Source organism: Taurulus bubalis (genome assembly GCF_910589615.1).
Source record: "Taurulus bubalis genome assembly, chromosome: 8".
Taxonomy (NCBI): domain Eukaryota; kingdom Metazoa; phylum Chordata; class Actinopteri; order Perciformes; family Cottidae; genus Taurulus; species Taurulus bubalis.
In genome coordinates, this window is record NC_136596.1 from 27,838,488 (window position 1) to 27,863,939 (window position 25,452).

General features: G+C 46.0%; 1 protein-coding gene across 1 annotated transcript; it reads left to right on the top strand.

The window, feature by feature from the left end:
• Nucleotides 1-330: 330 nt before the first annotated feature.
• mamdc2a (MAM domain containing 2a) lies at nucleotides 331-24,310 on the top strand (the record flags this gene model as incomplete). The annotated part of the gene is made up of 14 exons (XM_079222979.1): nucleotides 331-358; nucleotides 1,062-1,184; nucleotides 9,413-9,663; nucleotides 11,720-11,804; nucleotides 11,934-12,071; nucleotides 13,771-14,027; nucleotides 17,909-18,002; nucleotides 18,432-18,578; nucleotides 19,982-20,247; nucleotides 20,323-20,419; nucleotides 22,161-22,307; nucleotides 22,958-23,217; nucleotides 24,047-24,131; nucleotides 24,249-24,310. 14 exons carry the CDS (start codon nucleotides 331-333, stop codon nucleotides 24,308-24,310), a joined length of 2,040 nt encoding a protein of 679 aa, XP_079079105.1.
• Between the last annotated feature and the right edge of the window lie 1,142 nt (nucleotides 24,311-25,452).

The following is a 25,452-nucleotide window of genomic DNA, read 5'->3' on the forward strand; positions in this document are numbered from 1 at the left end:
AAGTTAAAAATGATTTATTGCATTAAAAATGATTTATTGCTTTAAATAAATGGAATTTGTCACATTTCATGCAAAGCAGCCCCCTCTGCTCCGGGGCCCTGGACGCTGCAGGACCGGCCCTGGAGAGCCGCGCCGGGAGCCAGCTGCTGCCCCTCCCCTCCCCGGGACACCATCCATCCCTTGAACCGGATCAACGCTCCATCTCTCCCGCTGACACGGCTGCAGCATGCGGAAGACGACCCGTGAGAGTGTGGACGTGCTGTTGACGCTGCTGTGATTCACTTTGGACTAAACCCCAGCGGGTCCGATCCCCTGCGCACCGGATTAAAGATGCGCCGCGTCCGCCTCGCGCTCCACGGTAAACGGCTCCTCTACCGGCGCAGACGTCGTTCATGCGCCGCTCATAACTTCCATAACTCGTCTTTCTGAGTACGTGCAAAGTACACGTATTCATTGTTATTTATTTACGTGTTAATTTGACTACTTTGTCTGTTTGCGTCTGGAGACAAAGGGTACCATGAGATAATGCCTCATATTGAAACATGAACTTTCAGGAAACTTGCAATACAAAACATATTAATGTCAGTAATCCACTGGGGAGGTTTTATGGTGATATATTGTTGTCATCCTACTCACCTGTGGTGTATTTAAATGATATCATATTACAAAACGCATCTTTGATGATCGTTTTCTCTAAGTTTAATTTTGAGTCAAATCTCCACTTCAGCAGCTCATCCATTTATATATTCTGAAGGTTTCTAGGGGTTCAGATTCATAGTCTGATTTCATGGAGTGAAGCCAAAAGATGTCTCAAGACGTTTGTCTCTAACATGTCAACAGAATGAGACTATGGCGTGTGAGCTTGTTTTAAAGTGAATCCTCATGTGGGTAAGGTTCATGCTGATCTGTAAGTTAGACATTAAAGTGAATCCTCATGTGGGTAAGGTTCATGCTGATCTGTTAGTTAGACATTAAAGTGAATCCTCATGTGGGTAAGGTTCATGCTGATCTGTACAAGTTACATTAACCAGTGAACTTGTGCTGCTCCTGTTCCCCTGCAGTGACGCTCCTCTGCCGGTTCCTCGCAGCCCAGCAGCTGCTGCCCGGGTCCTGCAACTTTGAGCTGGGCACCTGTGGCTACGCGTCGGACCCGGAGTACGGCAGCTGGAGCATGAATGAAGAAGGTACAGTGTCATCGCGAGCGCCGCTTATTGAGGGGAATGAACACGCTCGTACTGCCATTTAAATACAGGCTGCCATGACGGAGGTATAGGTCTGTAGCCAGACTCTGGAACCGGAGACGGCTGTTCCTTACCCATGTCCAAAGAGAAAGGCGTTGAAACTCTGTCATAGGTCGTGACCTTTTCTCCTTAGGGCCATAACTGCCTTTGAGGTCATCCGCTCTTTATTTTTCTGGAAATGTGGGGATTTTGTCTTTCGCCTCAAAGTTCAGTATTTGTCATACGCACAGCGCTAAGCGAAGAGGTTTGTTGGGTTCATTGCGCTCTGACGGTCTCCTCCACACGGAGGAAACCACAATAGTTGGTGGAGTTGCGGTTTGGGCTAAAGAACTACGTTTGTAGTCAGGACGCTACGTTACAAACAGTCATCATTGACTTGTTTTCACACGGGACATGAACAGCGGTCTTCTGGGTGAAAGTCTGTTTGTTCAACCCATCCGTCCTCCTGAAGCCCACCTCTTGATCTTTGTATACGTCAGTTGTCTGTAATAGTGACTGGATCACTGGGAGAAAAAACTAAGATTAGAGTGATGATGATGTGGAGCAGATTTTCTTTCAAAGGATTATGTTCTCTGACTCAGTGCTGATGCAGCGGCCGCTTGTGGGGCTGTGACTCCTGGGCTAGATAACCACATGCATGTTTAATAAAACACCCCGGGTGTGTGTGTGTGTGTGCGTGTGCGCGTGCGTGTGAGTCTCACTTCGATGAGTAATGAAACATGAAAGAGCTCTTTGAGGATTTCCTGTCTGAGATGGTGCCGTCTCGTTCTACTTGGTCTTAGCCTCATTTAGTTCTTTCCCTAACTACAGAAGGGATCCACTTAAACTTGCAGTCAAATGGTGGCCGGGACACTCACAGGCCTTAAAGATGCCCTCACATGTATTTACTCACAGGCCTTAAAGATGTCCTCACATGTATTTACTCACAGGCCTTAAAGATGTCCACACATGTATTTACTCACAGGCCTTAAAGATGTCCTCACATGTATTTACTCACAGGCCTTAAAGATGTCCTCACATGTATTTACTCACAGGCCTTAAAGATGTCCTCACATGAGGCCTTAAAGATGTCCTCACATGTATTTACTCACAGGCCTTAAAGATGTCCACACATGTATTTACTCACAGGCCTTAAAGATGTCCTCACATGTATTTACTCACAGGCCTTAAAGATGTCCTCACATGTATTTACTCACAGGGCTTAAAGATGTTATCTATCCCTGACTGAAAACGTTAAGCTGCTGCATACAATGAGTCTCATGCCTCATGGGACTGCACACACAGGGGTTCTCAACCTTTGGGAACTTGAAGTCTGATCAAAAAATTCCCAAAATGTAAAAATTCCAAAAATAAATGACCACAAAAGCATCTGTTTCATCCACACATTACATTTGATTTGGCGTAGGAGATGCACGTGTGTCATTATTATGCACTCAGAGCAACTGACCTGGTATAAAGAGAGAGATGGTCGAGTCCCATTTTAAACCAATTCAATGTTGACATATTTTACCTGAGTTTTGTAACGTACCCAAACCACTTTTCATAAACCTAACCGAGCGGATTTGCTACTTAAGTCAACCTGAAAGCAAAGTAAATCTACACAGCAAGTATATTTGTATTAACTTGTATTGTCTTTTATTTTGAAAAGACACGATGCATGTGAGAGCAGAAACTGAAACTTTCCTTGAAATGATCCAAAGTGACCGGAGTTAAACGCAGAGCGTCAGTAGTGCTGGTGTTGGACCGCTTGAATATGGAGTGAGAATATGTTGACAATATCTGTCATATTAAAATGTCATAGATGCCTCGTCTTTTAGTTTCTGACAAACCATTCCCTCATCACAGACTACTATATTTCGTCCTTGGGCACATGGTACTATTTTATTTTTTTATATTTCATTACACCGTAGTCACAGGTACCCAAATATTAAATATAGTATGCTAAGATACGCTAACCTTTCAGCCCTTAGTCCAGCCAGAGAGATGCTCATGTGTACCTGCTGCCTGCAGGATGCCGCCATGTCCACAGCAGAGTCACTTTCTCTTTTCTCATTCAGTATTATTTCTGTTTGCGTTTACTTAATGGACATTATGTGTGCCTCACTTAGTAATAAGACTTTTAGTTTGAAAAGTGCAGGAAGTGTGCCGTTTGGTTGACGGTATGTTAGCACCGAGCCAAAGAGTGTAACGTAGAATAGATTAATCAGTTCATTCCACCAGCTTTTGGCTTTTTGCAAACCAACGTATTCAAACCATTTCTTTTGTCATTTCTTTTCAAATAACCGCAGTGCAGTTCTATTTAACAGCACAAGCGCAGCCTTCAATGCGACCCTGTCATTAGTGAGCACTCAGGCTCCTTTTTAAATGGGTCAAACACACTGGAATGCCCACGCTACAGACTGCAGGGTAGCCGTGTGGCCGCAGCCGGGGCGCCGCCCTCCTTTCAACATGTTCAGGGAAAGAGACGAAATAATGGAGCTTCACGAACTGTCAAATACTGGACACAGACGGGGAAACCAGAGAGTTTACAGAGCTGGTGAATTTGGCGCTGGGAAAGGATTGCGTCTGTGTGTCGGCCGTTTGTATCGCTCTCATTCACTCGTACATCACGGGGTTAATGGCTGCGTCACGCTAACACTGGACTTTCACCCAGGAGGCTGCTGGTCACGTCCCCAAGTGAAACCAGAGGTCAACGCTGACTTATTTGTTCCGTATCTTCCGTACTTTGAAGGGTTAACGAGGATCTTTAATGTTGTGTTGATTCTGGCGGCCCCTGTGGTCAAAAGCGGGAGTGTTTCCACACTCAAGTCTCTTTTAGAAAACGTCTCTTTTCACTGCAGCGGGCGTCTGTCAGTCCTGGTTCTGGTCCTTTTATTAAATTACAGATTTATTCTCACAGTAATGCTGTTTTACAGAGATACAAGTTTATTTCATTGAGAAAATGAATAAATAATACAAATCTGATTAAATAAGTGTTTCTTTCATAATTTTATCATCAGTTAATTTAATGATGAAAAGAAGGTTCTTCTCATATTATATAAGAGTTCAGAAACAACTGTTGAAGTTGACCCGACCCTAAACCTTCTACCGCTGTAATGGGGTCGGCTCATGGCGATGAAGCGTCGCTGCTGTGATCTCCTGTCCTCGCATTCCTCGTGCCAAGCCAGACATTCTGATCTTTTGTCTTGTTTTCCCCCGGCTGCTTCTCTGTGCATCCGGCCACAGAGCCTCCTCTGTTTATGATAACCCGTCAGCACAGTTTATGTTCCCGCTGTTAAGATAAGTGTCGGCGCTGTAAACCGCGTGTGACATCTCTCCTCCGGCCAGAGCTGTCGGTGCTCGTGTGCGTCCCCGTGACACCAGAAAAAGAAGAGGCCCAAACAGAAGCTGCAGCACCGGACCGCCGACCGGACCCGGTTATAACCGGTTAAAAAAAACTAAAAACGACAGACTACACCCGCTGTGGCAGTACTGTAAATAGGCCCATAAAAAGAAGCTGGGACCACGGCAGTGTTTTTCTGTTTGGTTGCCGCGGCAACCCTTTGGGCCAGGGAGCTGAGGAGGCCGAGTTCTCGTGTCTGAGTTTGGTGGTTAAAACCAGGATGGATGTCCTCTAAACAGAGACGTCACGTCAGAGATGAAGACTTCAGGCTGAGCCGGACGGCATAAACAGAAACGGGTCGAGTGAGAGGGAGAGCTGTCAGGGACCCAGACCACTAGGTCACCTGTCAGGGACCCAGACCACTAGGTCACCTGTCAGGGACCCAGACCACTAGGTCACCTGTCAGGGACCCAGACCACTAGGTCACCTGTCAGGGACCCAGACCACTAGGTCACCTGTCAGGGAGCCAGACCACTAGGTCACCTGTCAGGGACTCAGACCACTAGGTCACCTGTCAGGGACCCAGACCACTAGGTCACCTGTCAGGGACCCAGACCACTAGGTCACCTGTCAGGGACCCAGACCACTAGGTCACCTGTCAGGGACCCAGACCACTAGGTCACCTGTCAGGGACTCAGACCACTAGGTCACCTGTCAGGGACCCAGACCACTAGGTCACCTGTCAGGGACCCAGACCACTAGGTCACCTGTCAGGGACTCAGACCACTAGGTCACCTGTCAGGGACCCAGACCACTAGGTCACCTGTCAGGGACCCAGACCACTAGGTCACCTGTCAGGGACCCAGACCACTAGGTCACCTGTCAGGGACTCAGACCACTAGGTCACCTGTCAGGGACCCAGACCACTAGGTCACCTGTCAGGGACTCAGACCACTAGGTCACTTGTCAGGGACCCAGACCACTAGGTCACCTGTCAGGGACTCAGACCACTAGGTCACCTGTCAGGGACTCAGACCACTAGGTCACCTGTCAGGGACCCAGACCACTAGGTCACCTGTCAGGGACCCAGACCACTAGGTCACCTGTCAGGGACCCAGACCACTAGGTCACCTGTCAGGGACTCAGACCACTAGGTCACCTGTCAGGGACACAGACCACTAGGTCACCTGTCAGGGACACAGACCACTAGGTCACCTGTCAGGGACTCAGACCACAAGGTCACCTGTCAGAGATCCAGACCACGAGGTCACCTGTCAGGGATCCAGACCACGAGGTCACCTGTCAGGGATCCAGACCACGAGGTCACCTGTCAGGGTCTCAGACCACCAGACCAGTAGGTCACCTGTCAGGGACTCAGACCACCAGACCAGTAGGTCACCTGTCAGGGACTCGGACCTCCAGACCAGTAGGTCACCTGTCAGGGACTCGGACCTCCAGACCAGTAGGTCACCTGTCAGGGACTCGGACCTCCAGACCAGTAGGTCACCTGTCAGGGACTCGGACCTCCAGACCCCCAGACCTCCTGGACTGTCTCCTCCCTCCTCCCTGTCTGGCAAAGAGCTACCTGACTGGAAGCGGCATCAATACTCTAAACATAAACACATAAACTGCTATGGATTTGTTCTGCATGTGATTCGCAGCTGATTGGCTGGTTTGTCTCCAGAAGATCCCCCAGTATGATGACTGTAGGATTCTCATTGAACTTCATTTGACCAAATAAGGGATCTCAGATGAAACTGCAACTCCCCAACCAGATGTATAAGTGAGGGCACTTAAAGCAGCTCTCCATAAACACTGTTAACATCCTCTCTGCTCTCTCAGACCTGCGACTGGGTAAAAAAGATGTTCACGGTCTCAGTCTTTACCAATCTGTATCAGAACATGCATCATCATGTCTCTCTGTGTATTACCAGCTGCCATATTGTAAACCAACCTCAAAGCTGTGTGATCTAATATATACAGTACATGTTCATCCTCGCTGTGACAGCCCAGGGCAAAACATTGTTTTTCATGCAACTTAGATTTAGAGATGTTGTGCTATGTAGCTCCCATAACTAAATTCACTAAAAGATGAATATTTAAACACAACATTTCAGAAAACTTATAATACAAATATTGTCTTAATGTAAGTCATCAAATGGGGAAGTGTCATGGTGCTTTCTGTTAGCATTCTGAAATGATGTATCTACCTATCTCTCTCTCTCTCTCTCTCTCTCTCTCTCTCTCTCTCTGTATCTCTGTATCTCTCTCTCTCTCTCTCTGTATCTCTCTCTCGCTAGCTCTCTGTATCTCTAGCTCTAGCTCTCTCTCTCTCTCTCTCTCTCTGTATCTCTAGCTCTAGCTCTCTCTCTCTCTCTGTATCTCTCTCTCTTTCTGTATCTCTCTCTCTTTCTGTATCTATCTCTTGCTAGCTCTCTGTATCTCTCTATCTTTAGCTCTATCTCTCTCTCTCTCTCTCTCTCTATATATATATATATATATATATATATATATATATATATATATATATATATATATATATATATATATATATATATATATATATATCTGTATCTCTCTAGCTAGCTCTCTGTGTATCTCTCTATCTTTAGCTCTATCTCTCTCTCTCTCTCTCTCTCTCTCTCTCTCTCTATATATATATATATATATATATATATATATATATATATCTGTATCTCTCTAGCTAGCTCTCTGTATCTCTAGCTCTAGCTCTCTCTCTCTCTCTCTCTCTCTCTGTATCTCTAGCTCTCTCTCTCTCTGTGTATCTCTCTATCTTTAGCTCTCTCTCTCTCTCTCTCTCTCTATATATATATATATAGATATATATCTATATATATATAGGTATCTATATCTCTCTCTCTCTGTATCTCTCTAGCTAGCTCTCTGTATCTCTAGCTCTAGCTCTCTCTCTCTCTCTGTATCTCTAGCTCTCTCTCTCTCTCTCTCTCTCTGTATCTCTAGCTCTCTCTCTCTCTCTCTCTCTGTATCTCTAGCTCTCTCTCTCTCTCTGTGTATCTCTCTATCTTTAGCTCTCTCTCTCTCTCTCTCTCTCTCTCTCTCTCTCTCTCTCTCTATATATATATATATATATATATATATATATATATATATATATATATATATATATATATATATATATATATATATATATCTGTATCTTTCTCTCTGTATATATCTCTCTCTCTCTGTACCTCTCTAGCTAGCTCTCTGTATCTCTCTCTCTATGTATCTCTCTCTATCTCTCTCTCTCTGTATCTCTCTCTATGTATCTCTCTCTATCTCTCTCTCTCTGTATCTCTCTCTATGTATCTCTCTCTATCTCTCTCTCTCTGTATCTCTCTAGCTAGCTCTCTGTATCTCTCTCTCTCTCTATTTCGCTCTATCTCTAGCTAGCTCTCTGTATCTCTATCTCTCTATCTCTATATCTCTCTATCTGTCTATCATCTATCTATCTCTCTAGTTCTATATCTCTCTATCTATCATCTATCTAGCTCTAACTCTCAATATCTCTATCATCTATCTCTATCTTTATCTATCTCTCTATCTCTGCAGCTCTAGCTCTATATATGTCTCTATCTCTCTCTCTCTCTATCTCTACAGCTCTATCTCTGTCTCTATCGCTATATCTCTAGCTCTATATCTCTATATCTATCTCTCTATCGCTATATCTCTAGCTCTATATCTCTATATCTATCTCTCTATCGCTATATCTCTAGCTCTATATCTCTATATCTATCTCTACAGCTCTAGCTCTATCTCTATCTACATCTCTAGCTCTATATCTCTATCTCTAGCTCTCCATCTCTATCTCTATATCTAGCTCTCTAGCTCCCTATCTATATCTCTATCTCTAGTTCTCTATATCTATCTCTATCTCTAGCTCCGTTTGCATTTCTTTCATTCTGATGACCTTCAGGCCTTCTAGAAGATCAACAATACTAACAAGATACAGGCACAGCTTTGTTTTATAGACGCCACACCCCAGTCAAACAATCAAGTGGCCTTCAAAAATAATACTAATAGTTCTCAGGTGGTGGATCCAAAAGTGTTCCTGCTGGAATGTAACACGAATGCACTCTTTTGGGGGATGTGACGCCGCCTCAATACCAACACATGTGAGCGATGACATGGACGGCTCTGACGGGAACCGGTTGGCCGGAAGGGCTGCAGCTGCGTCGGATGTGGGAGGAGTCACGGAGAGAATGGAAAAGGACTTTTGGTTTGGCCTCGAGGAAGTTTTGGCAAACCATTGATGACTCAGAGAGGGAGAGCAGGGCTGGACTGGTTTGGTGACCTCAGAACTGCATCCCTGCTCTTTGCAGACGATGTGGTTCTGCGGTTCATCAGAGCTCCAGACTCTCTGGGCGGTTTGTAGAGCAGCTGTAGAGTCAGTATCTCTGAGCTCATGGTTTCCTGCCAGAAAAAGGTGGATTGCGCCCTTGAAGTAATTATTCTAAAAAAAAGACATAATTCCTTTTATAGTGATTTCTTTACCTGTGTGGGAGTGTAAAGCCATCGCCGTGGTGACCATAAGGGATAGATGCTAAAGTAGCTTGTGGGTGCTGATTGAGCAAAGCCTAAATATGAGTGGACCAGGCGGTCTCTCAGGTTTTTAACCTTTTACTTTACTTTATTCCTACATATTGTAGAAAGTAGCTAGCAGAAGATCATTGTTGTTGTTTGTCTAATGTATGCATTACCCGCCAAGACAAATTCCTCATATGTGTAACAGACCTAGCAAATAAATGGTTCTGATTAATAAGTCAAACATATCAGCTGTCAGCCCATGAATATGTGGATGTGACATGTGTTGGCGTTGTGCTCACAGGACATTTGGTATCGGTGGACTCAGCCGTCCTCAGCGACCAGGAGCAGGCGGTTCTTGTCAGTCCACTCCTGGAGCTGCAGGACTGGAGCTGCGTGAGGCTGGTGTACCAGATCACTGAAGGGGGTTCCCTGCAGCTCCACCTCAGACCGGACGGGGACAACTTTGACTACCGATTGTGGACTGCCAGCAAAGCCTCTGACAGCTGGCTCATTGCCAGCGTGGACCTGCCGAACACCACGACCCCCTACCAGGTAGGAGCAGCTGTGAAGATCAGGATCAGTGGGATCCTGGTTATTTTGAATTTGCTGAGAATTCTGAGTATAAGATGTAGGTTTGTTTGACTTCATCCAGTCCTGATCCGTCTTCATTCCTGACCAGGGCCCTGCCGTCATGCCAGTGTTTCTACCAGTGCTGAAGATCACGGAAAGTGGTCGTCATAACTGTGTCAGATTATTTAGTTTTTGTCAAGGGTGCAAATTATATTCATTTATACTTTTTTTTATATAGTTTACGTAAAATAAGATCAAATAACTTTATTATAAAGTAAAGCATGACAGAGATGGGTTGACATTTGTTGAGGGCGTATAGCACATGTCACTATTATTAATTTAATTTGATGTTTTCTTTGACTTGGTTTGTGGTGTAAAAGCAGACAATTATATAAATAATGTTTTGCCTGCAAATCTAAATTTAAAGAAAGCTGACCCTCCTAAAGTACAGAGTGAGTTTGAGGCCGAGGCCCACAAGTACTGTGAAGAAAGCGATGATGTCATCTCGGCTTTGATTTAAATTTAACAAGCTTCCTCCTTGTCGATGAGAGCACTAACCTCCTCCTTCAGTCTTCTTTGGGAACTACTCTTCAACTGAATACAAATAAATCTGAGAAAGAAAAAGTTTAGTTCACTTCAACCTCTGTAATGGAGGCAGTGAGCTGGTCTCAGATGCCGTGCTGAGTTATGAGGGGAAAACAGAGCTACATCATGTCGGTATTTAAAGTAATGGCATTCAAACATTTAAAGGCCGACAGTTCTCTTGAATTACTTAAGTATGGCTGCAGACCAGCGTTTATAGCTTCAGGATTAGGAGACCTGCATTACTGGCGCTCCAACAGGAAGGGTCGTCTGTCTGCTGGCAGAGATGAACGCATTTAGTTTGAACCCTCGTTCCCTAGACTTGCTATGGCAGATCAGCATTTCTGAAATGTTATGACATGCCATAGGCCAGTGGTTCTCAAATGGGGGTACATGAGATTTAAAAAATATATATATTTAAACTGAGCATCCATTAAAAAATCCTTTAAAAATAGTTATTTAATAAATATTCAATAAAATATAAGTGTAAGTTCATAAACTGAATTGTATATATTTGCACTGGTCAGGAGGCTGAAAACGTATTTCACAGGTACATCATGGAAAAGGTTGAGAACCAGCTGTATATAAGACGTGGACATAGTCACGGAAACGCCGCCCGTTGGTTTGTGGACTACTGTTTTCAAAGCCTTTGAGTGGCAATTTGTCTGTCACCATCTTGGTTTTTCGGAAACAGAAGTGACCATATTTGGACAATAGGGTAAAGTGGGATGACGAGCGAGACCCAACAGGGCCAGGTACCACTAGCAGCTAATGCTAGCTAGCTTGAAACTAGCAATCATGACCATATTCTACAATGTTTACTAAGTGAGAAGTAGGGTAATTCTCTCATAGACTTCTATAAAAGCCAACTTCTTTTTGCAATCGGAGGAGTTGCCCCCTCTGGCCAGGAGAGAAGATGCAGGTTCAAGGCACTTCTGCGTTGGCTGTCAGTCAGTGCAGTGGTGGTACTGTGGCTTCTACCCTTCAAATACATAACCTGAGGTGTTTAATCTGACAGAAAGGTGATGGAATGTGACTAACTACATGTAGTACTCTACTAAAGCATTTCTAATTTACTTCACAGCAACTCTGAGGTACATTTTGTACGTTTTACTATATTTAGATACAAAAGATGTGATGAATAAAGTAGTTCACCTCCACCAATTACAACAATAAGGTGCTGTCTCCACAGTAATAATATATATATATATATATATATATATATATATATATATATATATATATATATATATATATATATATATATATATATATATATATATATTCTATCTCACATGTGCATGGTGCCCCATAGTGATAATGGTGATCATGATGTGAAACTTGACAAGATGTTTACGTGATGTGAAGTGATTTTTGTTTTTGTATGTAGTAATCTGATGCTTTAAACACACAACGTGACCTGCTGCAACGTAAAGTCTCTTTTCCACTTCCACAGATCTTGCTGGAGGGTCGACCTGAACGTGGCTCGGGGAACAGCGTGGCCATCTTTGAAATTCACATTGTTCCTGGTTACTGCATAGGTCAGTGTGCTGTATCACGTGTGATCCCTCTCCTTGGCTGTAGAGCCGGATGTGAAACTGTGTTTATTCATACAACATATGTAAGATTGAGGAAAGAATAATGGTTGTCTCTGCTGTTGCTGTTCCCAGAGTGTAATTTTGAGGAGCATCACCTGTGCGGCTACAGTAACAACTGGAACCCAAATGTCAACTGGTACGTTGGCGGCAGTGTGGCCAGAGAGCCTGAGCCTAGCCTTCATGTAAACCACACCAACAGTAACCAGAGAGGTAGACGCACACACACGCGCGCACACACACACACGCACGCACGCACGCACGCACGCACGCACGCACGCACGCACGCACACACACACGCACTCTCTCTATCTTCATGAGATCCCATATACTATGCATACCCTAACCTTTCCCATCACAGCTAAATGCCTAACCCCATCTTTGCCCTCAACCTAAGCCCAGTTCTAACCTGAGCTTTAAAACCAATTATTAACCCTTAAACAGACTTTTGAAGACACTTTCCAAAAATGTCCTCATTTGTTTCGGTCCTCTCTATGTAGCAAACCCATACAACCTTGTGCTTCAATCTTTGTGAGGACACTTATTGACATCGTGCATTCCCTATACCCAAACCCTAAAAAGCAGCCCAGTTTTATTGCAAAAATAAACTTTCAAAATGTCCATTCAAACATTAGTGCATCCCTTCTTCTGTCTTTTTTCTATGATTGGTATGTCCCAAACTCTCTAAACACATATTTCTGCCAAAATATGGCTAAATATAAACCTCTCCATTGTCAACAGTGTGGTCAGCTGTTTATGTCTGCAGCTCCCAACTGGTTATTATTGTGCAATATGCTGCACAGTGCTGAGGTCTGACTGCATCGGACTGTTCATGTGCTCATGCTGGGAGGAGTGTTGTGTTTTTACATAATGACAGTTTACGGCTTGCTTTGTGAAGCAGCTGATGAAGAGATTCATATTCTCCTCATATTCTTTACTTATCATCAATGCAACAACCTCCATTATAAAAACCTGACACTGTAAGATCACCGACGGTATAATCCAAACTAAGTTTAAGATATAAGAACAACATTCTTCTTGTATGAGACCAATCTGAAGTTATTCAGTCTGCAGCATCGTTGTGTTTCTGGAACAGATTTTTTTCTTCAGTAATATTTGGCTTGTGAAGACGTTCTCCGTTTTCAATTCTTATCGAAGTGTTTTTGTTGATGGATTTCATGACTGTTGTGTTCCTCTTTCATTCATTAGTCGATCACTTCAGCATCTGGTGTATTGGTCCATAACATAAATATAATAAGAAAGAAAAAGCAAGTTCTGCAAAAGTCAAGAAACATGAATATAGAATCGAAGAAAAATGCAATCAAAATATGAAAGCAATAAAGTAAAAATATGTACAATTTACTGAATTAAAATGAAAGAGCTGTGCAGTTTTTAGAATTGGTAGTTTGGGGCAGAAATTTGTCAAATTGTCCAACGAATGGGCGACGATCTCACAGTGTGAAGTATAAAAAGAATAGGCGCTTAACAGAGACGTAGACCCAGAGGTGTGCTTATGGATGTGAAGACATTAAGTAACATGAAGTGGCGCTTTGTGCTTATTGAAACTCCAAATCACCACAAGATCTATGAGGATGAGAACATATTCTAGCAGTTTGAAACCAGGATCATCTGCATATGAAGGTCTGTAGAGAACGTAGATGGATGGTCCTGGAGACAGTCTGTGATCAGGGAGGCCAATGACATGAAGTGCTCTATTGTTTGGTGACCTTCAGTCCTTCAAGAAAACATCTGTCTAAACTCTAAGCACTAATGGGGATGTGTGTGACTCACCAAACACGAGTCAAAGTAACACTCCATTCGGTAATATGTTGTTGCTGCTTGTAAAGCCACTCATCCTATAAGCTGTACCGGCCCATAACGTTCTGCTCGTCTTCCTCTTCCACTGCTCCAGGACAGTACATGTATGTGGACTCTGTGTACGCCAAGCAATTCCAGGAAGTAGCCAAGCTGACCTCCCCCATGACCACGGTGCCCATCGCCGGCTGCCTGTCCTTCTACTACAATAGAGACCAGGAGAGGGGAAACATCTTTTCGGTTTTCACCAGAGACCAGCTGGGCCACTACGAGGAGATCTGGAGGCCGGGGGTGTATGCGACCGCCGGCTGGACTCAAGTCAGCCTTGATATCATGGCCCCACACCCGCTGGAGGTCAGTACTGGAGCTAGCATTCACAGTTGTGGTCAGTAGACCTATAATTACAAAAGAAAACACGTGTGGTGTGCTGTGGAAAATGGCTGAATGGGTTTTCTTTAAGGGTAAATCCCAGCTTAGTAAAAAATCAGGGGCGTCGTTAGGCCTGTTTTAGGGGGCTGAAGCCCCCCTAAAATGTTCTTCTTCTCTTGAATCGAACAAACAAAACAAAAGTCTAACTTCAGTTCTAGCGTACAATAAGGTGAGTTCTAACGTGAGGTCAAAGACTGTGCCGATGTCCCGTTCCACATAAGAAAATAAACCCTGATATTCGGTCCCGCCCCTTCCTCTTATACCAGCTGATCCTCATCAGATTGATATAGATAATTCACACACAAAAGGCATTATGTCTTTTCGGCAGTGTTGTCCCTTTTCAAGGAGGGCAAATTCCAGTGTAAAGTGTTGCTGTTGTTCTAGTGCATATATGGCCATTTCAGCATTGTCCACATCTTTTACTGTCAGATCCGCACCGAGTGGAACCTTTAGGTTTATGGCACGTTCCTTCAGTGGTCCATCATTACTCTGCAGCAGTCCTGTCTCTATTATCTTTCTTCTTTGAGTGATCTCCAAGAGCAAACTTTTCAATTTCAATATCCAAGCTACAGCTTTTTACTCGATTAGCTTACTGGTGGGACTTTTCTTTTTTGATATAGATACACATATAACTACAAACAATTCAGTCAAAAGTAATAAGACACCGCTGTAGTTCAAAGTAAAAGTTAAATTAAAATCTTAAGTTATGAATCTTAACCTTTCCCTCAGTCAAACTGATTTAACGTTACAGTGAATAAATAATAAAGATTGCTCGTTAGATCTTCAAAACTGACTTATATCTCATGTTTAACCGATACGGAGACATCGGAGCCAGCGGATCATTTCAAAAAGTCCAGCCGAGATCAGGCTGCTGTCGGCGGGCAGCAGGGCGCTGACGGCCCGGTGCTGCGGGGCTCACGGTCCGCGAGCAGGACCTCAACCCGTCGGCGCATCTTTTTAAGTCGGCCGATCCTTGAGAAAGCGACCACAGATTTGATGCTTAAACAACTAACTTCTCCCCTGAAAACATCCTAAAATTACATGTTGTGACTCAACAACGGTAGCATTCAGAGACAATCCGACGACGAGGATTGTAACCATTTAGATGTAGAGATGGATGGTGACTGGATCCGCCCACTTTCTGTCAAAAAGAAAATCTACTCAAACGAGAGCAGGTAACAGACAGAGAGCGAGCAGGTTACAGCTTTGAGAGCGACTTTTGTTCGCGTAGTGACGTAAAAGCGCTCGTAGAGCTCATTAGCGCTCTCTATTTTTGACAGGGGTTTGCCGTCATAAAGTAAACTAGAGTTTATCTCATAGTAAACTATACCAAGCAGTACCATCATACAATATTTATCATTCGATTATTAAGACGTACTTGAAATGTGTTTTTAATTTATTTTGTTATTCATGTTTGTTTCTTCTATTGAATGTTATATTTGACACTGAACTAGTTCATCTTTATCTCAGTGATAGTGTCCAAATGAGCATAAAATATCACTGGTATGTAAAAACTACACGGACAACAAAATAGATGTAAATGTTGATCAAAATCTTATTCCCTTCTGCTCATAATAAAACAAGTAAACAACTCAAAAGTTGACTGTCAGGTCCATTCTCCATCCATTGGATTTGGGAGTGACGTGGATATGAAAGCTAGTTTATCCGTCTTTCCTTTACAAGCAGGAAAAGTATTCATCTCTCTTTATTGGAGAAAAGTTCATATTTGTGTTGTATGACCCTGACATTCTGTCTCTTCTGTTATCATACGCTGAATGAATGCAAAACTACAGAGCAAAATCACTCTTTCTGATTGGACCAATCTATGAACTGTCTGAAACAATGGATATCTGTGGCCCCAAATGGGCTCCAAAATGTTTTCCCGTACCCTCACACATACCCTAGGGGCTAAGCTCCCCTTTCCTTGGATCCTTAAAACCCTTGGTAGGAATCAAGTCTTATTTTTGTAGCTTTTTAGATCATTTCTGTCAGTTATGATGACGTTGTTTCTCACCAGGCGTTCAACCAGGTTTCCGTTGGTGGAGTAGTATGGACCAGCATGTGTTGGTGAGTGCAGACTAATGGTCCGTATGGAGAACAAAGGAGGCAGAACCCACCGGCTATCGTCTGACAATCTATTTTCTTTTGATTGGTTTCATATTAGCTTGTAAACTAGCTACTTGTGAACAATCCGGTTGTCGACTCCAGCCTCGTCTCAAGCGGCTCATTAGAATGTGAAGGTCTTGGCCTTGGCCTCGATGTCCTAACATCCCCTCGCCCTCAGAAGCTCATCCGCCGCCCGACTCTGGAGGAGCTTTGTCAAATCTGAATATAACTCTGATAATATAACATTATCAGGGTGATCGCAGCTTGGGTTTGAGTCTCAAAAGCAGCCAGCGGGGTTTGAAAACGTGGGTAGGGAGGGAGGGTCTAACGAAAGGTGCCATGAAGTTGCATCATGGGAAACGTAGGATCCAGTGTTGTTTTAGCTTGACCCTCTAAGGACTTCTTCCAGCCAGGACATCTCAGCCTCTGCTGCATAGATTCAGACCGATTTGCAGTAGTCAGCAGAGATCTTTGTTCTGACCCCTGACAGCCGCTGCATGGATGATCCTTGTGGCCTGTGGAGAAACGCTCATGCTCAGCCTGTCTGTGCTGGCCTTTTGACTCTGGAGGAGTTTCTCTGACTGTGGAGGAGTTTCTCTGACTGCAGCAGCTGAAATCTCCATTGTTGAGAATCGGTAATGATTCTCTTTTCCCTGGACCTGCACAGTCTGGTGCAGGTTCAGATGTAAATGCAGACTGAGACCACGCATCCTGTACACACAAGACTTATGTCTCCTGTCTGCTGCTCTTCTCTTGCAAGCTTTCAGCATGACAACCTTTTGATTCAGTAACTATAACATAAGGCAGCACTGTTCAATGAAACCTGTAAAATGCTGAAGGCAAAGCACAGCGGTTTGCTGCAGGTCTCCATGTTTCTCCTTCATTAAAAACAGTTTAATTCCTTGAGACCAATCCTTCTCCAAAGCCTCACCAAACCTTTCCTACATCCTGGTTTTGGCCACAACCCTTTCTGGCCGAGCGGATCATCTGTCTGGTGGGGAAATCACATTTTATGATCGGCATATTTGGCATTTGTTTTTTTGTGGAATTTACTCTGAGCTTTCAGAGGTTTGTTTCTTAGTTGGTTTATGAGAGGTTAGTGTGCAAACACATCTTCTTTGTAACTCATTTCAAGTGTTTTTGTGTTATTACTGCAGTGTGTTTTTTCCACTGCTGTGCACAGATGTTACTGTGAGCCTCTTGTGTCCCGTCTTTTTCATCTTACACTGCAGAAATGTTTCCGAATATCACGAAAGACAAACTAATCCGATACTCCACTGTCTCTTGTGTTGTGTGTGCAGCTGAGTGGATGGAAGCGCTCTGAGGCTTTCCACTGCACTGAGTGGGTTTTCTCTGGAACTTCACGGTTTCCTTTCCGTGTGCTTTCAGCCAGAAGGCCTCCCACAGCCGGCTGCTGTGGAAAGCAGCTTGCATAACATTACTAACTGGGTCAGTTCCCCAGTCCAACCGAGCCAAGAGTCCTACAGAGCTTTTCCATCAAGCAACACTCTGCTGACTAACCCATGTTTCTGAATTTACCCTCCGCTGATGTCACTGTCTGCCTTCTACAGCAGCTGTCTGGCCTATCAATATTTGTCTTGCTCTCATAACATGTCTTTGTAACAATTCACAAAGCATGTTCTCAGGATTAATGAGTCCAGGACTTAGACGGGACCCATGGCTGGTTTGTGTGTTTGCAGGTGGTGTTTGAGGTGGCCTTCAACAGTGCCAGAGGTGGATACGTGGCCATAGACGACATCTCCTTTTCTCCTGAATTCTGCCACACTGACACAGGTGATTGTAAGGGAGGCAAAGGAGGACCGCCATCACAGACATGTCCACCCGGGACCGCTGCATCAACGGGAGATGGGAAAGAAGGCAGAGGAAAGGGGGGGCAATGGAAACGTATGGAGTCATTACGTCCACATGGGTTCTTCTTCACGGAGAGTTCATGTTCCTGCAGCCGTCCATTGAATGCTGTCACAGACTTCAACGTTCAATGCACACAATCTGATTGAAACTCTGAATGTTCGGTTTAATAAATGATATGATGAGGGTGGATTAGGCTGGGGAGAAGGGGGAGGAGCATGATGATGGTCATTAATCACCAATCATCCAACTGCAAAATCATTTTTTGCGATGAGTGTCCATGTCTGTTTCCACGGCGTTACGCCATCACCCCCCTGCCCTCTGTGGTTAAAGATGTTGCGTCTTGTGTCCCAGAGCCCACCGTTGACCCCGCCATAGCCAACTGTGACTTTGACAACGGGCTGTGCCTGTACTACCAGGAGAGGACGGAGAGCAAGGTGTGGAGCAGAGTTTCAGTGAAGCCGAACGCCTACAGGATCGGAGACCACACCTCCGGAACAGGTGAGCCGCAGACTTCAGGACAGGATGCATGATGTCTGGCACGGGACAACGAGAAGGCTTCTGTGGGGGTTTGTACAGGAAGACACCAGATTATACCTGGTAAAGCAAACACTGGGACTTGTTTCTAAGCACATCATACATGTTAGAATATACGGCGATGTGATTCTGTTTAGGCCAGCAGAGAAGGCTTAGCAAGATTATATATATATATATATATATATATATATATATATATATATATATATATATATATATATATATATATATATATATATATATATATATATATATATAATTACCGATTTAAATGTTTTTATTTTAGTTTGATTGGGTGGTGAATAACACAACGCCATCTTGGTTTGATGCACCCAGAACTAAAACAAGAGGGTGGAGCAAATGCTAACGAAGATATTTTTAAGCAACCCAAATGTTACCATTAACTTTCATGAAGTGAAAACAGTTCGGCGGCCTCCTCTCAGGCAATTAGGAGACAAAACGGTGGTTTTGGTGCATTTTCTTAAATCGATTTTTTTGTTGTTGTTTATTTTATGCTGAATGACTTATTGCCAAGAAAGTTATGAGCAAAGATCTGGTAAAAACAAGCTGCAAGTGATGTCAACTAATCGATCAGTCGACACGCTCAAATGATTATTAGTTGACGAAGCATTTCTTTGGTCAACAAAGACAAAAACTCCCCAAAAAGGACAACGCTGTGGTAACAACCTGTCAATCACCTTTAGCCCCGCCCTAAACGTTCCCTGTATTATGGTCTGTTTGACTCCAAATGACCATAATTTACTAAATGAACATCATGCTGTATTGAAGAAGACTTGAAACTAGAGATTGAGACATAAACTCATGTTTACAATGTTTACTGAGGGAATACATCAAGAGAAGTAGAGTCATTTATATAGACTTCTATACAACCAGAGGAGTCACCCCCTGGTGGTCAGGAGAGAGAATGCAGCTTTAACACATGAAGCATAGACTTCTATACAACCAGAGGAGTCTCCCCCTGGTGGCCAGGAGAGAGAATGCAGCTTTAACACATGAAGCATATACTTCTATACAACCAGAGTAGTCGCCCCCTGGTGGTCAGGAGAGAGAATGCAGCTTTAACACATGAAGCATTAACTTCTATACAACCAGAGGAGTCAACCCCTGGTGGTCAGGAGAGAGAATGCAGCTTTAACACATGAAGCATATACTTCTATACAACCAGAGGAGTGTCCCCCTGGTGGTCAGTATACAGAAAGCAAGTTAAAGATTCTTTGACACTGACTTCCCTGGTAAGACCCTGAGGTTGTTCACTACGCAAGACGAGTGGTTTCCTCACTTCCTGCCTCGTGGTGTCAAACCACCACCTTTGTTGGTGATGATGATCTTTCTCCCGTCTCTCTCAGGCTGTTTCCTCCTGGCGAACACTCGTTTCACGTCACAGCCCGGCTATGTGGGTCGGCTGCATGGTCCTCTGTTACCGGGGAACCACAAATACTGCCTGAGGTTCTACTACCTGCTGCATGGCTTCAGGAAAGTAGAGAACGCTCTGTTTCTCTACATTTATGACGAGAACAACGTGGCCCAGGAGAAGGTGTGGAGCCTGACGGACACGTCCAGGGCGGTATGGACCGAGGTGGAGATCACCTACATGAAGCCAATGCTCTCCAAGGTGGGACGCATTAGATGAAGATGGATGGATAGACAAGAGTGATACCTGGATAAATGGATGTTCTATGTTTCCCAGGTCGTGTTTGTCAGCATATGTAAGAACTTCTGGGAATGTGGCCTTGCAGCCATCGATGACATCACTGTCAGCCTGGGGGACTGTCAGATGACAGCAGGTAAAAGATCACTGACACACCCACTGACACACCCACTGACACACCCACTGACACACCCACTGACAGCTGATCACAGACATGAGCCAGAGGAGGAGGAAGAAGACGAGAGGATGCAAGGAGAGGAAAGTGTGTAGGAGAGGAGGATGGCAGAGAGGGGAAGGGAGGACAGCAGGAGAGGATGGGAAAGAAGGAAAGTGGGAGAAGAAAGGAGAGGGGAGGAGAAGAAAGGAGAGGGGAGGAGAAAAAAGGAGAGAGGAGAAGGAGAAGGAGAGCAGGTGAGGAGATGAGCCCCACCAACACTCCCTAATAATGCCCTTAACCTGGAGTTTTCATGGAAAACCTGCAGCTCACATTGCGGGGCCCTCGTGCGCTGACTCGTGCGCTGGCTCGTGCGCTGGCTCGTGCATTGGCTCGTGCGCTGACTCGTGCATTGGCTCGTGCGCTGGCTCGTGCGCTAGCTCGTGCGCTGGCTCGTGCACTGGCTCGTGCACTGACTCGTGCATTGGCTCGTGCGCTGGCTCGTGCATTGGCTCGTGCGCTGGCTCGTGCGCTGGCTCGTGCGCTGGCTCGTGCACTGGCTCGTGCGCTGACTCATGCATTTGCTCGTGCGCTGACTCGTGCGCTGGCTCGTGCGCTAGCTCGTGCGCTGGCTCGTGCACTGGCTCGTGCACTGACTCGTGCATTGGCTCGTGTGCTGACTCGTGCATTGGCTCGTGCATTGGCTCGTGCGCTGGCTCGTGCGCTGGCTCGTGCACTGGCTCGTGCACTGGCTCGTGCGCTGACTCGTGCATTGGCTCGTGCGCTGGCTCGTGCGCTGACTCGTGCGCTGGCTCGTGCGCTGGCTCGTGCACTGGCTCGTGCACTGGCTCGTGCGCTGACTCGTGCATTTGCTCGTGCGCTGACTCGTGCATTGGCTCGTGCGCTGACTCGTGCGCTGGCTCGTGCGCTGGCTCGTGCGCTGGCTCGTGCACTGGCTCGTGCATTGGCTCGTGCGCTGACTCGTGCATTGGCTTGTGCGCTGGCTCGTGCGCTAGCTCGTGCGCTGGCTCGTGCACTGACTCGTGCATTGGCTCGTGCGCTGGCTCGTGCATTGGCTCGTGCGCTGACTCGTGCATTGGCTCGTGCGCTGGCTCGTGCGCTGGCTCGTGCACTGGCTCGTGCACTGACTCGTGCATTGGCTCGTGCGCTGGCTCGTGCGCTGGCTCGTGCATTGGCTCGTGCGCTGACTCGTGCATTGGCTCGTGCGCTGGCTCGTGCGCTGACTCGTGCACTGGCTCGTGCACTGGCTCGTGCACTGGCTCGTGCGCTGACTCGTGCATTGGCTCGTGCGCTGGCTCGTGCGCTGGCTCGTGCACTGACTCGTGCACTGACTCGTACATTGGCTCGTGCACTGGCTCGTGCACTGACTCGTGCACTGGCTCGTGCACTGGCTCGTGCACTGACTCGTGCATTGGCTCGTGCGCTGACTCGTGCATTGGCTCGTGCGCTGGCTCGTGCGCTGACTCGTGCACTGGCTCGTGCACTGGCTCGTGCACTGGCTCGTGCGCTGACTCGTGCATTGGCTCGTGCGCTGGCTCGTGCGCTGGCTCGTGCACTGACTCGTGCACTGACTCGTACATTGGCTCGTGCATTGGCTCGTGCATTGGCTCGTGCATTGGCTCGTGCGCTGGCTCGTGCACTGGCTCGTGCACTGGCTCGTGCACTGGCTCGTGCACTGACTCGTGCCCGTTCTGCTCCTCAGGCGCCCTCCCGGGCCAGTGTGACTTTGAAGGCGGCGTGTGCGGCTACACGCAGGAGAAGAGAGGAGACAAAGCCGACTGGCTGCGAGTCCGAGGACACACGCCAACCTCCTACACCGGACCCCGAGGAGACCACACCACTGGGGTGGGTGAGTCATGTCCTCATGCGTTGCTTTGTTCCTTCATTCAGAGACCATGAATGCATCATCCCACTTTCCTATGAATCTCCTTAAAATGTCAGAATGTTGCGTGCTTTGTTCTCATTCACTCAGTCTCCTGTTCTTCCAGGGTTCTTACGTCATGGAAAACCTGGAAGAGTCATGGAGTTTTAAAATGGTTATTTCCAGGCCTGGAAAAGTCCTTGAAAAAAATAAAATCCCCAAAGTTTAGTAAAAGTCATGTAAATGTGTTATATTCATGTGTTCATGACGTTCATTTACGCTGAGTTTGAAATAATGAAAATGCTTTTAAAAGAAAGACTCAGAATATAAGCAGACATACATACAGGCGTCTATATACATGTTTATTCTTTTAATCAAACTATTGTCTCATTCATTTGTGTCATTTAAGGTTTACTGTATGCTTTGTATTCTCATTGTTAGTTTAAATACTACATTTACTCACTTTTTACTGTTTACACCCAGATTTCACTAAATGTTTGTAATGGACATTTGGTTTAAAGTCATGGAAAAGTCATGAAACCCACTATTCAGGATGTGTCTGACCCCTGTCTTCTGTGAGACGTATTGTACAGCTGCGTCGTGTCCCATAATAACGTGTCGTCCACGTTCCCCCTCAGGCTACTTCTTGTACATCGAGGCGTCGCTCATGCGTCCGGGTCACAAGGCCCGCCTGCTGACCTCTGACCTGCGGGGCTCCTCGTCCCCTCAGTGCCTGGTCTTCTACCACCACATGTACGGCTCCGGCACCGGCATCCTGAGCGTGCTCCTGCGCCGCGCCGGCGGAGCGCGGGACGCCCTGCTTTGGCGGCGCCGCGGCGAGCAGAGCATCAGCTGGATGCGGGCGATGGTGGACTACCACTGCGACGGCCGGCACCAGGTGCGTCTGCGCGGGGTGGGAGTCACGGACCGAGGCGGGACGTTTCCCTCGTCTGAATGAATCGAGCTAATGCCGACTGCATCGCAGGCTAGGGTCGCGTATTGGTCGGGATTTATCGATACTAGTACTCAACACAATACTGCTTATCGGTTCTTTTTGATTATATTGTGAGAAAAAAAGAAAAAAATCAAACGTTGCTTTATTATTTTTGGATGTAAACGAAGAGTCTAATCCGTGTAATGATAGATGGTGTATAGCGCTACAACTTTGCGCTAGATTCTCGGCACTCACACTGGACCGGTCTTCAAGTCTTTGCACTGATTGATAATAATGAAAAACAGCTAAAAGGCGGGTCCATCATTTTTTTTTTCATATCATTCTGTAGCTTCCAAATTCTGCTCCTAAAGTATATAACTTGTATGTACCGTTAAAGTCGGGTTAAAAGCCGCTACTACGTTCGGTCGGTGTCCCCGCTAGTTCCCCGCTAGTTCCCCGCTAGCGCTGCTGCTAGTTCCCCGCTAACTTCCGCTAGCTCTCCGCTATCTTCCTCTAGCTCTTGCTAGCTCTTCGCTAGTTCCCCGACAACCACCGAAGGTAGCGGGACCAGCCTCGGCTCGACGCCCGACTCGGCAGAGGGGATGTGGGCAGTGGCAGTAGCAATAGCGGGGAGCTAACAGCAGCGCTAGCTAGCTACAGCGGGGACAACCACCGAAGGTAGTAGCGGCTTGTAACCCGGCTTTTACGGTACTTGAAGTACACATGTTTTAGCGTCAAAATGCTATTATACAAACGTCACTCTTCCCTTCACGTAGTTTTGTGTTTCCTGCAGATTATATTTGAGGCCATCCGGGGCCCGACACTGCGGAGCGACATCGCCATCGATGACATCCATTTCAAACGGGGGCCGTGTGAAGGTCAGTCTCTCACGCGGTGCAGAGATCCAACCGCTGTGCGGACGCAGTACTAGTACACAAGAGGTGGATGTTAGTACCACGTCAGTGTCTAAGCAGTAACATCTGTCTCCTCCTCAGATCCCGGCGACGTTGCCCCGTACTCGGGCTTCTCCGAGTATTTCAATGAGATTGAGAACTGAGACCAGGGCGTCTTTCTGGACGAACGCTTGGTTCTTCTTCAGAGGTGCGAGTGTGAACAACGGCTCTGATGCTGCAGCCGGGACCTCCCGCTGTCTCAGTTACGTCCCCAGTCTGTTTTGTGTTTATTTGCTTTTTATTCTCCGTGTATGTTGGAGTTGGTATTCCACACTGAGGGATGGTCACCAGTTCTCCCGTGACAACATTATCCAATGCCTCCTTCCCATGACACTCAAATACGCGACCGCACTCCGGCGTTCAGGCCAGTGGACCTGATGCACAACAAAAGTCATGCAATATTTTCCAAATACGCCACAGGGCTTGTACAGGTCTCATCTGGCTCTAGAGAGGTAGACCAGCACACTAAAGTTTTTGCCCGGCTGCTTTTGAGTTGACGCTAATGAGCTCGGAAGCTAGCTTAAAAAAAATCTAGCTAGCTTTGGTTCTTTTCATTGGTGACAAACGGAATTAACACGCACACACACACACACACACACACACACACACACACACACACACACACACACACACACACACACTGTAGTTTTTAATCAAAAGTTACTCAAACAGGAGGAAACTGTTGGACTATTTTTAGCAGCGGATTAATCCCCATTTGGTTCTTTAGATAGTATTTGATACACACAGTACTTGTTAGTAGATACAGTCATTGTTGGTGGTCGTGGCTCAGCCAAACTCGGGACTGGAGCTCTGCATGTCAGAACAAGAAGGGGTGAAACTAATATTTGCTCGTGGTGGCCTGGACTCCTGCCATGTGGTCGGTGTGGGAGGGAAACAAAGGACACATCCGCACGGCAACACGATGAAAACATTAATGCCGAAGCCACACCAGGCAGCAGCAACGCGAGGCAACGCACGTCCCGACGTGTCCCGACGTGTCCCGACGCGTCCCAATCCCAACACGTCCCAACGCTAAGGTGACCAGACGTCCTCTTTTTCCCGGACATGTCCTCTTTTCGAGACCTAAAAAATGCATCCGACAGGGATCCCAAAAACGTCCGGGATTTTGCCTCGTTGGATATTTGTGTTTCTCTGGGTCTTTCACAAACTAGTTATTACGCCATTACAAGTTTTGGAAATGGGATCTCCCTTAGGTTCCACCTTCTTACGCGATCTCTGACTGTAG